This window comes from Engraulis encrasicolus, chromosome 17, assembly GCF_034702125.1.
Source record: "Engraulis encrasicolus isolate BLACKSEA-1 chromosome 17, IST_EnEncr_1.0, whole genome shotgun sequence".
Classification (NCBI taxonomy): Eukaryota; Metazoa; Chordata; class Actinopteri; order Clupeiformes; family Engraulidae; genus Engraulis; species Engraulis encrasicolus.
This window is the reverse complement of record NC_085873.1, coordinates 24,876,938-24,892,844: the sequence shown is the minus strand read 5'-3', so window position 1 is coordinate 24,892,844 and position 15,907 is coordinate 24,876,938. Positions and strand designations below refer to the sequence as shown.

The 15,907-nt window shown below is 44.1% G+C and overlaps 1 protein-coding gene across 1 annotated transcript; it reads right to left on the bottom strand.

The window, feature by feature from the left end:
* Nucleotides 1-755: 755 nt before the first annotated feature.
* LOC134466962 (uncharacterized) lies at nucleotides 756-14,660 on the bottom strand. The gene is made up of 16 exons (XM_063220889.1): nucleotides 14,445-14,660; nucleotides 9,763-9,813; nucleotides 8,442-8,516; nucleotides 7,329-7,370; nucleotides 6,602-6,655; nucleotides 6,260-6,324; nucleotides 6,079-6,132; nucleotides 5,760-5,813; nucleotides 5,378-5,431; nucleotides 4,868-4,921; nucleotides 4,034-4,084; nucleotides 3,232-3,252; nucleotides 2,832-2,885; nucleotides 2,420-2,473; nucleotides 2,163-2,216; nucleotides 756-827 (listed from the first exon to the last, which is right to left on the bottom strand). The coding sequence occupies exons 1-16, from the start codon at nucleotides 14,521-14,523 to the stop codon at nucleotides 756-758; spliced, it is 888 nt and encodes a 295-aa protein (XP_063076959.1). The 5' UTR covers nucleotides 14,524-14,660.
* Nucleotides 14,661-15,907: the final 1,247 nt, after the last annotated feature.

The window sequence follows — 15,907 nt, the reverse complement described above, 5'->3', positions numbered from 1 at the left end:
TCAGCCATATATTAACTTTTTCAATCTCTGTGTTTGTTATTGTTTCTAGCTCTGATGGGTCATGGTGTGAATGAAGGAGGTTTGTATCGTCTGCAAATAGTACTTTCTTGAGGGTGTCTGTGCAGTTGGTAAAGTCATTCATATATATTATGTATAGTAATGGTCCCAGTATGGATCCTTGTGGAACCCCATGTTTTGTGATTTGTTCAGTGGAGTTAGATCCTTTTATACTCACATACTGCTTTCTCCCATACAAGTAACTATTGAACCATTTCAATGCGATTCCTCTAATGCCATAGAAGCTGAGTTTGTCCAGTAGTATGTTAAGGTTTATTGTATCAAATGCTTTGGATAGGTCTAAGAAGACACCGATTGCAATTTCCCCTTTTTCAAATGCGTCATTTACTTTTTCTATCAGGTCTAGTACAGCCATGTCTGTGGTTCTATTTTTTTCTGAAGCCATATTGTGATGTGTCCAGGATATTGTACTTTTCTATGTATTTATATAATCTAGTGTGCACTATTTTTTCATATATTTTTGAGAGGGAGGGTAGTATGGAAATTGGTCTGTAGTTATTTAGATCGTTGTTGTCTCCAGATTTGTGTATAGGTGTAATTTTAGCTAGCTTAACATAGCTTAATTAGCTAGCCAAAGTAATAGAAAGTAAGTCCCTCTAGCCAAGTAATAGAAACAATTGGTGTAATTTTGACCTGCAAAACTGATGGCTGGAGTTAAAGTTAATGAAATCGCATTATTATCCTAACTGTATCCGTACCGTTGGGTTTGCGTCCCTGGGTGTTAGCTGCAACAGGTGCAGCAGCTTGACCTGTAGGGAAAAACATAATCATTAACATGTCAATAGCGTAGGCTACCATATAGGCTAATATAGGCTACCATATCAATAGTATAGGCTATGTAGCCTAATATTTGCAAACCCTTGGTGTGTTCCATTACTCGTCCTGTGTACTGTGTACCTTGTTTAAGTGCAGTGAAGTACACTTTCCGCCCTCCGTGATTCATGAGGTGAGTACGTTACGATTCCCGTTCTGTCTGATACACTTAACGGAAATGACGGTTGTCGCGTGTCATCAAAGTTTATCAACCGCCAATATACAATTCATCACGGAAGACACTGTTCGTTATGTTGACACTTTTTTAAGTTACCCCTGCCTCTTATACACAGCGATTGTCTTTGGAATCAAAACTATGCCGTTATTACGGAGTGTCGGCAGTTTGACAGATCTGACACTCAACTACGTAACAAACATGGCGGCCGTTGAGTGTGAAAAGTGCACAGTAACTCCACACTTCAAAATTGGCTGTTTTGGGGGGCGTTATCCAGGTAGTTTACAGTACACTTCACCGCCGCGATTAGAAATGGAACAACTTGCATACACAGTGCGGAATGGTCGGTAAGTATGAGTATTGGAACACAGCACCTGTCTTTTACCTAAAAAAGTCAAGAGTGGCTAGCAGACGTCATTGCGCCAGTTAGAAAATGCCGCGTTGCTAGGAGACGCTATTGCGCTGTTAGCTAGCGGTTAACAGAGGACTCAGACTCTTCCCAGCACTCTGTCACATTCCGTTCCTCATCAAAGGCCTTCAGTGTGCCTCAGATCTCACTCGGCTCTCACTCTGCTCTCTGTGTCTCTCTGTGTCTCTCTGTGGCTCTCGGGTCTTTCAAGGACGTGACAAGCCAGACCCATCCACATACATGCCACCCCTCCACATCCAGGAAAATTAGGAAAATCTGTGCAGATGAGCTCGTCGGTGTGCCCGTTCACTCTTTACTGAAAGACTTAATTACATGTTTGCAACATGGCTATGACATTGCGTAGAGCCTTAAGTAACAGTCCAAGACTTGGTCATTACAATTTCAGTGACAATATGGTTATAAAAGAGGCTCTGTGCAAAGGTGTTAATAATGTTGATGATTGCAGAGACCGACCAACTGTACAAAGATTTGTATCCTTCTTGCTTATCTATTTCCGTATGACTGTGTGTGTGTGTGTGTGTGTGTGTGTGTGTGTGTGTGTGTGTGTGTGTGTGTGTGTGTGTGTGTGTGTGTGTGTGTGTGTGTGTGTGTGTGTGTGTGTGTGTGTGTGTGTGTGTGTGTGTGTGTGTGTGTGTGTGCGTGTGTGTGTGTGTGTGTTCTACTTACCATTGCCTTTAACCACGTTAGCAGCAGCAGATGCAGGAGCAGCAGCACCGTTACCTGGGAGGGAGGACACAAGACACTGTTAACAAACACATGCACACACACACACACACTCAAACACACGCTCAAACACGCACACACACACATACCGGTATGTGCGCACGCATACGCACACACACACACACATATACACACATACTTGCTTAAAATGCATACCCATGATGACGCAACACAAATAAGAAGGTATCAGTTATAATTACCGTTGGGTTTAGCTCCGTGTCCATTGGCGGCAGCAACGGGAGCAGCACCGTAACCTGAAATAGAAAGGACATAAGGAGACATTAGAGCCATCAAAATGTCCTCACAAGGTCCCTTTTATCTAGATTCCCCATTTGGAATGCATTTTGGAACTACAGAAATATGTATGTATGCACACACACGCACAACACACACACACACACACACACACACACACACACACACACACACACACACACACACACACACACACACACACACACACACACACACACACACACACACACACACACACACACACACACACACACACACACACACACAAACACACACACACACACACACATACACACACACACTCAGGGTTGATTACTGCTGTTACGTAATGATCAGTATAATAATGTCAACTCCTACCGTTGGGTTTAGCTCCGTGTCCATTGGCGACAGCAACAGGAGCAGCACCATAACCTGAAACAAGAAAAAAAAAAAGAAGACTATTAGGACCAGAGTCATGATCTAATGCACACACACACACACACACACACACACACACACACACACACACACACACACACACACACACACACACACACACACACACACACACACACACACACACACACACACACACACACACACAGCAATTACCGTTGGGTTTAGCTCCTTGTCCATTGGTGGCAGCAAGAGGGACAGCACCGTAACCTGAGAGAAGTAAAAATATTACGACTGTTACATTATGCTGTCGTTTTGTAATGTACGCATAAACACAATACACAAAACACAAATACATTCAAACACATATCCATCCTCTTACCGTTTGGCTTGGCACCATAACCTAGAGCAGACACACAAATACATGCAATCAGTGCACATACAGTACAGTATGTCACATAATATACCCAAAATATTATTACACACACTAGTACAGTATACTATTTCCGTGACTATCACCAGAGTATATCGCAGATCATAACATGCACAGGCTGAACAATGCCCCCAAGTGCCATAGCCTTATTGTGCAAATGGCCCACCGTTGACTCTTTTGACTTTTGACTACATCATAACAACATCGTTATGACATTCCCAAGAGCCTTTAAAGGGGATTTTGGGGCTTAATAGAGTTAAAATCGTTGGCTGGGGTTTATAAAGGTGGTAAAGTGTCTTATTTTTCATTTAAGCCGTTGCCTTGCTTTAAGACAAGTTAAAAGAGGGAGCATGTCGCTAAGCTAGTGAAAGTCAATGGATCCGTGTATGCTGCTACACGGATCCATTGACTTTCACTAGCTTAGCGACATATTCCCTCTTTTAACTTGTCTTGTAGCAAGACAACGCTTGAAACATGAAAAATAAGACACTTTACCACCTTTACAAACCCCAGCCAATGATTTTAACCTTACTAAGCCCCAAAATAGTGGCATACCCCTTTAAGTAACAGATTAAGACTTGGTCATTACAATTTTGGTGACAACAAGGTTAGAGACCTCAACAGACTTCATAACATTCTTTTAAATCTAAAGCAATATAATATACACCATATCTACATTTGAAATGAGAAAAAATAATAAATGCAAGAGCCTAAATAATACATTATATTAAATGTAAGTGTAACTACTGACCGAGGGGTTTGCCACCATGTCCATTGGCCACAACCGGAGGTCTGCCATACCCTGAAAGGCACATTAAGGCATTTACAAATTATTTTGCATTGTCACTGCGTTCAATTTCAAAGAGTCAGTTAGCATGGCCATTCCCTTCGAATGACATTTCAACACTCAGAGGCTAAAATAATGAACTTACCCATGTCAGACTAAAACATGAAAATATTAACCTGAAATTGCATGGTTCAGATAGCTGAGAGCTACACCAATTCGCCAAGCAAAACTATTTTTGCCTACTAAGTTGGATCGTCTAAAGGCAGAAGCAACTCGGTGTGTCTCAGTACAGAGGATAGCGAGGTCCGTGGGTCTGCTTTGGGACATTTAATCTGAGAAGTCAGATTCATGGTTGGTTTCTTGAAATTTTCACAAATGTTCTGGGCCCACCTCTGCCCAATGAAACTATACAACTCAAACAAATAGTCAACAGCAACACATACACAAATATTATTTTGATTTTTTTTTAGAAAATGATATCAAGGCCCACTACCATAAGGGCCCATCAGTGGGCCTCAGCGCACAGTTTTGGTCCATGTCTATGTCACATGTTTGTGTGCACTTGAACACATGAACAGAAGGCTGTGGGTGGGTATTCATCAGTGGGCCCAGGGCCACAGTTTTTTGGTCTAAGGCTACACCTGTTCTGAACCCTTTTGGTGGAAATCCATGCAAAAGCCCCACTAAGCGTAGCCTGTATGAGTTATTTTCAGATTTTGTGCTACTGACAGCCTTATGCAAACAGCTGAGATATGTGTTGAAATCTGCTGGAATTCTCCTTTGAATTTGAATCCTTACCGTTGGGTTTAGCTCCATGTCCATTGGCAGCAGCCACAGGAGCAGCTCCATAACCTGAAACGAAGAGGGGTTTTTTAGGACTAGATTTATTGGCTAATGCACGCACGCACACACACACACACACACACACACACACACACACACACACACACACACACACACACACACACACACACACACACACACACACACACACACACACACACACACACACACACACACACACACACACACACAGACTCTCACAAAAGCACAAACGAACACAAGAATGCAAGCATGCAGGCACACAAGAACAAACGCACGCACAAACACAAGAATGCAAGCATGCAGGCACACAAGAACAAACGCGCGCACACACACACACACACACACACACACACACACACACACACACACACACACACACACACACACACACACACACACACACACACACACACACACACACACACACACACACACACACACACACACACACGCTACTGGTTACTGGTGTGACATGTAGCCTACCGTTGGGTTTAGCTCCGTATCCATTGGCAGCAGCGACAGGGGCAGCTCCATAACCTAAAACAAAGAGGATATTTTAGGACCAGGTTCATTGTCTAATGTAAACACACACACACACACACACACACACACACACACACACACACACACACACACACACACACACACACACACACCCACACCCACACACACACACACACACACACACACACACACACACACACACACAGACACACAGACACACACACACACACACACACACACACACACACACACACACACACACACACACACACACACACACACACACACACACACACACACACACACGGTTGAATTGCTACTTTTACATAATATCACTGTGATAATAAATGTGAGTGCTTACCGTTGGGTTTAGCTCCATGTCCATTGGCAGCAGCAACCGGAGCAGCACCATAACCTGACAAAGAGAGGGCAAGACTAGGTTCATTCTCTAATGCACACACAGACATACACACACACTTACAAACATGCGCACACACACACAGACGCGTGCGGGCATGCAAGCACGCACACACGTGCACGCACACAAGAACACGGCGCACACACGCACACAAGAGGCGCAAGCACACACACACACACACATACACACAGTTGAATTGCCACTGTTACATAATGATCAGTACGGTAATAATGTCAACTACGATAATCATATCAACTCCTACCGTTGGGTTTAGCTCCGTGTCCATTGGCAGCAGCAACAGGAGCAGCACCGTAACCTGAAACAAGAAAAAAACCCAAGATCGTTAGGAGCAGGGTCATGATCTAATGCACACACACACACACACACACACACACACACACACACACACACACACACACACACACACACACACACACACACACACAGTAATTACCGTTGGGTTTAGCTCCGTGTCCATTGGCGGCAGCAAGAGGGACAGCACCGTAACCTGAAACGAAAAGGAGAAGACAACACAGTAAGACTTGAGAGCACAGACATACATACACAGTTGAATTGCTACTTGTAGTGAAGAAGAGTAGAGTTGCCCCTCTGGGACTCGAACCCTGACCTTCTGGGGTGCCAAACTGGGGGTCTGATCGTTACACCAAAGAGCCAGGCTGCTTTAGTCAGAGCGTACCCACAACCCTAGTGATGGCCACTCCATCACACTACTAAACCATAATTATCAGTACGTAAATAATATAAAATAAAATGTCAACTCTTACCGTTGGGTTTAGCTCCATGTCCATTGGCAGCAGCAACGGGAGCAGCTCCATAACCTGAAACAGAAAGGACATAAGGAGACAGTACAGCCATCAAAATGTCCTCACAAGGTCCCTTTTATCTAGTATCCCCGTTTGGACCTCACAACTCCAGAAATATGTAGGTATGCACACACACGCAGAACCACGCACACATGTGCGTGCACACACACACACGCACGCACACAAACACAAACACAAACACACACACACACACACACACACGCACACACACACACACACACACACACACACACACACACACACACACACACGCACACACCTTCAGACATATGTGTGTGCACTTGAACACATGAACAGAAGCCAGTGAGTATGCATAGCAGTTCATAGCACTTCGACTTCGGCATTACTGTGAAGATACTGTATAAGCATGAGCACATTATGACACTTTATCGCCCTTAGATAGACCGCATTATGATGCATACCGCAGGTCTTCACACACATTTACACACACCCCAATGCATGCAGTACACACACACACACACACACACACACACACACACACACACACACACACACACACACACACACACACACACACACACACACACACACACACACACACACACACACACACACACACACACACACACACACACACCTCACAATTGACTGGCTACAGTTACATCCTTATCAGTACATAAAAGAGAGTTCTTGCCATTAGGCATACCTCCGTGTCCATTGCCATTGGAAAGAGGGACAGGACCATAACCTGAAAGAGAAATACAAAGGCACAATGTGACATATTGACACCATGTTGATCTGTGAGTCATGTACACACCGGGGACTGGACTACTGAGTGAATATAAGATTTTGTAATAGCAGATATGTTATGGTCTTTCTCAGCTCTTAGTAAATCATTAAAGGTACGCTGTGCAGGAAATGGTCAAAAAAGGTGCTGCTCATTGAAACTGGGCTGCCTATTGCGAAATTTGATCTTTACATGAAAGTTTACTAAGTAATACACAAATATTTCCTAGTATGGTCCATCCAAGTAGAGTCATTTGTGCAGCTAAAAATGGCTATTTTTGGACATTCAAAATGGCGGACCATGGAGGAGATCCCCCTTTTCATGTATGAAAAGTGCATTTTTTCTAGTCATAATGAATAGGCCTACTTAGAATTTGATGGTGGTGGTAAGTATTCATGAAAAAGGTAACATTAGTGAATGGGCAGCATGAATTCTGGAAATAAACAACTAAAAATCTCGCACAGTGTCCCTTTAATTAACTCTACAAATGTTTGTCTCCATGTTGGGGTTTTATGATTTAATGTGACATTTCAAGCAATGCACGCCGTCCAACCAGTAGAACACCGTAACAGTCATGGAAAACTTAACTCTATTGGACAAGGTCAGGAAATGACCTCAGATGGGAATCGAACCCAGGTCCCTCCCTGGATAAATGGTGTGGCACCTTAGCCAACTGAGGCACAATGCCTCAGACTGAGGAAGGACCAGGATGGCCCGAAACGTCACCCAGAAATAAAATGGATTAAATGGGAGCTCACCGGTTTTTCATTGCCTATGGACTTTGAATCTGCACCCGAAACAAGTCTTATTTGGATGTGCGTGAGATTTGATTGGGATCTTTGGGCTAAGGAACCTCATCATTACTTTGGAGACCCAAGTTTGACTCTGACCCGAAGTAATCTCCTGATCCTTCCCAATCTGTCTCTAACCACTTGTTTCCTGTCTCTCTCTCACTGCCCTGTCTGAGTAGTTCATTGTAAAAGCCCCAAAAAAGGTACATTAAAAAACTCTGCCAGCCATCTTGTCACTCACCGTTGCCCTTCATGTAACCTTTAGCTGCGTAGCCGTTAGCGCCATAGCCATTAGCTGCCTGTGGGCCCAGATGAGCTGGTGAAGAAACAAACAACAGGACTGAGTCTGACATAGAATAATACATAGAAATAAGGCGCATTACCAGAAACATAGAACTAAGGCGCATACCAGAAACATAGGACACACACCAACATAGTCGCCATTAAGAAAAAAATGGTAGGCCTACAGTGTGTAATGAAAACGATGGTAATTAACCCCTTAGCGCAGAGCCTCTGTTATAACCGTATTGTCACCAAAATGGTAATTAATAGGCTACTGTAGACTCTTTGCAAGGGCATAGCAACAAAGCTATTATGTAGTTGAATGCTTTCAGCAGAGTGAACAGTTCCGTCGATAGTATGGTGGCCATCTCCGTGACAGCAAAAAGGAGGACATATTTTTGGATGGGGGGTCTGGGGATACTCTCCCAGAAAATGTCATAGTTTGAGAATTACTGACTTATCATTATAATGACTCATTAAGCATCGCTGGCTTGTTAAGAGGATTAACTAAGCTGAAAATGTTATATAGTGGTCCTTTTCAAAGATCTGTAAAAGAAGTCCAGTCACAAGGGGTATGAGACAATGTCCCTTTACGATTAGCAAGCAAGAGATACAGTAGTATACGCTCAGTATACGCTCTGATGTTCTCAAAATTCTGGTAGAGCAGGGGGGGAAGTATTTGAAATTTAAACACTCCACTGAATGCCATTCCTCCATCCCTTACATAAGACTTGTGTCAACTTATGTCATTCCGCAACCATAAGATTGAGCACACATGGATAGACAGATGTAGCCTACGTACGTATATGTCATCATGTAAGTCAACACTACATTTGCATAATATTTGCAGTGTTATTTCAACTCTGTTCTGAGAATATAGTATGGTCCCAGTTGACCTTAACCCTTTGAGGAGTAAGGATTTCCCCCCAGGTCTTCTAGAATTTTACTTGAACACTCTACACCTCCCATTGAAGTCTGTGTTAAAAAAATCTCGCACAGTACTTATGACATCATACTGAGAACTCAACATTTTGGCAAAATTCTAATCACATATTTGTGATGGTACTACACTTAACCCTTAAAGAGATGCTTTTTTAGAATATTTGGCTTGACAGTGTTAATTCAACAATCAAATAATTTAATGTAACACTAAAATCAAAGGGATACATATAGAATAGTGTTGGATTAACACTGCAATTTTTACTATATTGACAATAACATCCATTGGCAAGACGCCACATAAATCACCATTATCATCAATAATATTGATATTAAGTTACCTGTGGATGGGATGAGCATTCGTCCAACACCACCGTTGTGTGGTCTGTACCCTGAAAGTCACATTTTTATTCCGTTATTACATTGTTATCATGATATTATCATTAATATCATGCCTCAAACCAAGTTGGTTTCCCTGTTTAACAATATTACATGACATTTACTTCATTAAAAATGCTATTACATCTAATTCCTAAGTCTCGACACATGTTCCTTAATCCATGACACTGCACTATGACAACTTGTGCCTGGAAGACTGAAGACTCCAACCTGGGCCATGACAAATGGTCAACACGCACGTTGCGTCTCTGGTCTATTTCATGACGTAGCTACTGGCCAAGACTGTACTGGGTACAATTGGGTCAGAATTGGCGCAAGGGAGGCGGATTTCAGATCAGCTGAATGTCTTGGGCTGGATCAAGGATGTTAGCTGCACACACTGTACAGTATGTGATGCTGTACAGCAGGGAACCTTTCATTTGAAGGGCCACTTCAAATTCCTCCAAGGGCCGTACAAGTCCTCCAAGGGCCGTACAATGAACACAAACCAGGACTCCCCCCGCACTTTAGGCCTATAGTGAGACGGCCACCTTTACAACAGACCCCTCTATAGGTTCCCTGAAATATAACTTCATTGTGTTGCAAATGTAATTTGTAACATTTCATGTGAAGCCGCATAAAATTAAAATTATATCAGAGGTCGGCTAAGGTGTCCTCAAGGGCCGTACACGGCCCTCAGGACATGGGTTCCCTACCCCTGGTGTAAAGTATGGGATGTACAGTATGTGAACTCCACTGTCTGCTGTTCCTGTCTGCTCTCTGTGCCTTGTCCATTCACCATCATTTCACTACAAATAATACTTCTTGTACTTTTAGTAATCTATCTATCTATCTATCTATCTATCTATCTATCTATCTATCTATCTATCTATCTATCTATCTATCTATCTATCTATCTATCTATCTATCTATCTATCTATCTATCTATCTATCTATCTATCTATCTATCTATCTATCATAATCAGGGGTGCCCTGAAGGGCACTCTGAAAGAGTCACAATGTGCGTATTCTCCGGAAGATGTTTTATGACATTAACGTGCGTAATGGGCAGGACTGGCCGTGCGTAATGGGACACAGCACTGGCCTGTGATGTTGCCGAGCTTCTTGTGGCGTGTCATTGGACGCAGTAAAAGCTAAATGAGAACGCCATGAAAGCGCAGCGTCAAGGAGAGTGGGCGATGGCCACTGGCCAGCTCAGGACGCTTTCTAGTGTGTGGGGAGGCCGCATTGAAGCGTCGGCCAAGCGCATCAATGGAGCGTCTGTGTACAAACCGTAAAACAGCGGGCTCGCAAAGAGATGTCAAATTCAGACGGGTGCTAACACCAAAGATTCAGTCTCTTTGATTTACCAGGAAGATATTCTGCGACGAGGGCGGAAAGGGAAACGGGGTTGTTTCGCGAGCCTCTCGGAGATTCCAGGAGATCTGGCGCTATTCCACCCCTGACATACCTGGTCTGGTGTGGTATAGATTCTGTTTGTCCGGCTAATTTACTTCTAACAAGAACATTCGACATTCTGAGAGCGAATGCCAGCGTGAGGAGAGCAGCTTTTTCCTGTGCATTTTTACTCCATCTTCTTTCCGGGGAGACAGCAGTTGATAGATGTCTCCCTCGAAACCTGCTTTGGGTTAAAGCTATTTGGATAGCCTTCCACCTTGCAGCTATGCAAGCGTCCAATAGCTCAACAGCAGATGTCTGCTACAGTTGTCTTTTTGTTGGGGATGCCGTAGAACATTGGAAATTAATCTTTCAAACATTCCATAAGAGAGTAGAACCATCGAATGACCAGTGAACCACGGAATGGGTCAATGCATGCTGTAAAAAACAACATTGTGTGGGCTACATAAAACGCAAAAGAAAAATCAATTACCATGTGAATTGCAAACAATCCCGTTCGGTAAACAAATAGAACAGCCATCCAGATGTCGGTAAGGGCCTAAACCGGCTGCATGAGCCCTGCCATGGACAGCCTATGCTCTGACAGACAGTAACGAGTATATTTTTTCTGTCTGTATGCGGAGGAGGTGACCCTCTGCGTTTCAAGCGCAGCAGCGGACATCATTAATGGCGCGCAAAAAGTACAACATCTGGACGCATTGTCAGGGTGATAAATCACACTGTACGTCGCCCGCCCGCGTCGCTCTGCATCCCCTTGACGCGCCACTGCCACTGTAAGTCTTGCACCTTTCTCCTGCCTTACCCATGGTGATTCATCACCTTCAGTGCTCTAAATTAGTTTTTTTCGTCACCAGCCAAAATTGGTTTTTTTTTTTTTTTTTAGATATTACTGTAAACTCACTAGCCAAACACACACTCACTAATGGGTCAAAGTGGTGAGTAAGTTCTTTTCTACCTGCCGAACTGAAATTTCATCAGCATTTGACAAGTTGGTTGGTTTTAATTTAGAGCCCTGTACCTTGCTGGGATGAAAGAGTAGGCCTATTAGGACCTGACGCATTAGTCAAAGCTTGGCCCTGTTAGCACGTGGTGTAGCCTTTCAGCATGATGTAGCTTCCAATGCTACCTTTCCCCCTCTGAAAGTTAGTAGTAGTTATCTGCTTGCCTTGGACACATTTCAAAATCTGACACAAATGACACTTGTAAACAACTGGAGTCCATTGAATGCAAATGACAATAACAAACAAACAGTTTGTTTCTCAATATCTCATCTGAAGGAAACTATTCACAATTACTTTTTTGGCCAAAATAAATTCACCACTTCACGCAGTTCAATTAATCTAATACAACTGAGATGGTATAAAAGAAACAATAATAAGACTTAATTTATTTTTTTAAATGATCAATATTGTGTTCTGTAAGGGCTAGACTATCAATGCAGGAGCTGCATTCATTCTAACTACACTAGTCTCCTGCTCAAGTTTTAAGGTATGCATTTATCTCGAAAACCACATACTCAGATGCTCAGACTACACTCAGGCCTTCTGTGTGGTCAGTCATCATTACATGGCATTACATGGCATTGCATTTCATCAGTCAATCACAATCAATAACCAGTCGTACAGTTTTGATATCACATTACATTACATACAGACACTTTCATTCAAAGTGACCAATGAGATTCCACCAGCAGCAAGCACACACCACAACACATTTATATGCTGAGGTACTGTAGGCGATCCAATCCTGTCTTGGCAGTAAAGAGCTCAGTTCAGAAAAGATATCACTCTGGCCTATCACTCGCCCAAGTTGATTTCACATCTTCTAGAGTGTCTTTGGTCCCAGAGTACTCTCTAAGTGTTGAATTAACACTGCATTTTTTTTACTGCACAGGCTTGAGGGTGCTTAGTACAGCAAGGATAGCATCACAGCCATTCTAACTGCGCCTTGAATGACCATACAGCCTCCATAGCACTCTGGCCCGTATAGGATGTGCAAGGTTGTTGTATAGACCAGCACTCCGGCAAGGGTGTATAGGACAATCACACAGCAAGGACAGCACTATGGCTTTAAAGCATATATACACCACCAGTTTTTCCAATTCTGCCCTGACTCCATAGGGTGCTTCAACTGCTAATATAGCACCCTACCCTTTTTCATTGGTTGTCCACACATCTGCAACAGCACTCTGGTCAAGGCCTAAGACTCTGCATGTCCAGAATAGCACCATTTCAACTCTACACTGACTTTACAGGATATCCATTTAGCCTCCATAGGACTGTTCCCAGGGTTTATAGGCTGTCCAGACAGATGGGGTAGCATCACTGTGAAGGACTAAAGTGTCAACACTCAACATACATAGCTGCAACAGGGCCAATACAATCAAAGACTATCTCTGCCCTGCGCCCACACAGCTGATATTGAACTCTTGCCTTGCTTTGTAGCTCAAACTTTTTCAGACCAAGGGCAACTTTGTCCCGACAAAAAAACCCAAAACACGTCAAATTGAAGTTTAGGCGCCGCAAATTCAGATGCCTCACAGGCCTGTCTTGTTTTCATGGAACAACAAGTTTAGATATGTTTACCGTTCAAATAATGTCACAAATATAGCCAATGCTAGCTTGTTTTGCAGAAGTCTGCTTTACAGTTCATTTGAGCTTTCCCACAGACCAGCAGTGGTCTCTGGGGCCAGACTTATAGAACCACTGCTCTCTAGGCTGTCCATACAGCTGCATTCACACACCACAGTGAAAGACTAATGACTTACTGCCATTGCTGTCAACGCCACTCTGTTAAACTGACACATTGCACTGTTTAGTTAAGCCACCGGCATACACATGCACACATGGGAACACACAAGTACCCGCACACACACACACACACACACACACACACACACACACACACACACACACACACACACACACACACACACACACACACACACACACACACACACACACACACACGCACACGCACACTGATACAAGGCTTACAGGCCGCAACACAATTGAACACTTGGCCAGGCCACATCCTCAAAAACACAATAAACTGGCACATACGCTCTCTCTCTCTCTTTCACACGCACAGACACACACACGCACAGACACACACACACACACACGCACGCACACGCACACACACACACACACACGCACAGACACACACACGCACAGACACACACACACACACACGCACGCACACGCACACACACACACTTCCTCACCTGTGCCCCCCTGTAGCGTGACCTGTGCCAACCATAGTAGCAGCGCCGTCCGCAGCAGCGCCCGTCCCAACATCGTCATGCCAACCAACCAAGCACCCACCGGAGAGGAGATAGAGCCCGATAGACAGAAGGACAGGAAGAGAAGAAGGAATAAAGAGAGGAAAAGAAAAGAAGAGCCACAGGACCACAGACGGACAGAGAGGGAGAGAGAGAGGGTCCCCAGTGCACACACAGCAGATACGACTGCCGATTTCTCAGGCTTCTTATAGCCTGCCGTACCCCTCCTCTTCTACCAACAACCCACCACCCCCCCCACTCCACCACCCGATCAACCCTCTCCCCATAGACTCTCACCTCTCCCCACCCCTGCCCTCCCTGTTACCATGCCCCCTTCCCTGGCCTGCAGTACCCACTCCCTCTCTCAACATAGACTCCCACCTCTCTTCCGCACCCAACCACAACCCTGCCCATACCCCCTCTCCCCAGATTCCCAACCCCTGCCTCTCTTTCCCACCCCTGCCCTGCTGCCATGCCCCTACACTGCTGCACTACTACCCCCCCCCCCCTCTCCCCTCACTCACTACCCCTCTACTCAGTCTCCCCATACGAAAAAAGATACATACAAGACTTACAGGGGTTGGACAAAATAACTGAGACACCTGTCATTTTAGTGTGGGAAGTTTCATGGCTATAAGTGGACCAGCCTGTTGGCCAATCTTCATTAATGACACATTGCACCAGTAAAGTAAAGTGTGGAGGTTCAATTAGCAGGGTAAGACCACAGTTTTGCTCAACATTTGGCAATGCACACAACATTATGGGTGACAAGTCAGAGTTCAAAAAGGAGAAATTCGTGGTACGTGTGTAACTGTTGCATCTTTGACCGAGACTGCAAGTCTTTGTGATGTATCAAGAGCCAACGTATCCAAGCTAATGTCTGCATACCACCAAGAAGGACGAACCACATCCAACAGGATTAACTGTGGACGCAAGAGGAACAAAATGACAGGTGTCTCAGTTATTTTTTCCAACCCCTGTACATGGCTATACAAATCTTCCATTGTGAATCCTAAGGAAGGGGCCACTTGTACAGAATTTACCTACCATAGTAAGTAAGCAAACATACACATTCCATACAATGTTTATATGTTGCTGTACATGGAATGGGCATGTGTGCCTTATGAGGAAAATGGGCCACGGTCACTTTTATGCTGTATGCCACATAAGAAAGTGCATATAGTTTGTAAGTTATATAAATACTGTATATACAGTACTTTACCTATAGGCCTACCGTAGTTCACACACCCCCTGGCGTATTCTGTCTCCCACCGTTCTCCCCCTCCCTAGCTTCCCCCAATCCCTTGTCCTTCTGCCCATCTCACCCACCCATCTCTCTCTTTGGACCCCCCTCTCCCCATAATATCCCTCTGTTCCTCTCCCCAGTTACCCTGCCCTTCTACCCT

Bases quoted from the DNA above. Each gene is read 5' to 3' on its own strand.
- LOC134466962 (XM_063220889.1), bottom strand. From the start codon at position 14,523: ATGACGATGTTGGGACGGGCGCTGCTGCGGACGGCGCTGCTACTATGG. The intron at 9,814-14,444 runs GTGAGGAAGTGT...TGTGACTTTCAG, and splicing joins CACGCTACAGGGGGGCACAG to GGTACAGACCACACAACGGT. The intron at 3,253-4,033 runs GTCAGTAGTTAC...TGTCTGCTCTAG, and splicing joins ACATGGTGGCAAACCCCTCG to GTTATGGTGCCAAGCCAAAC.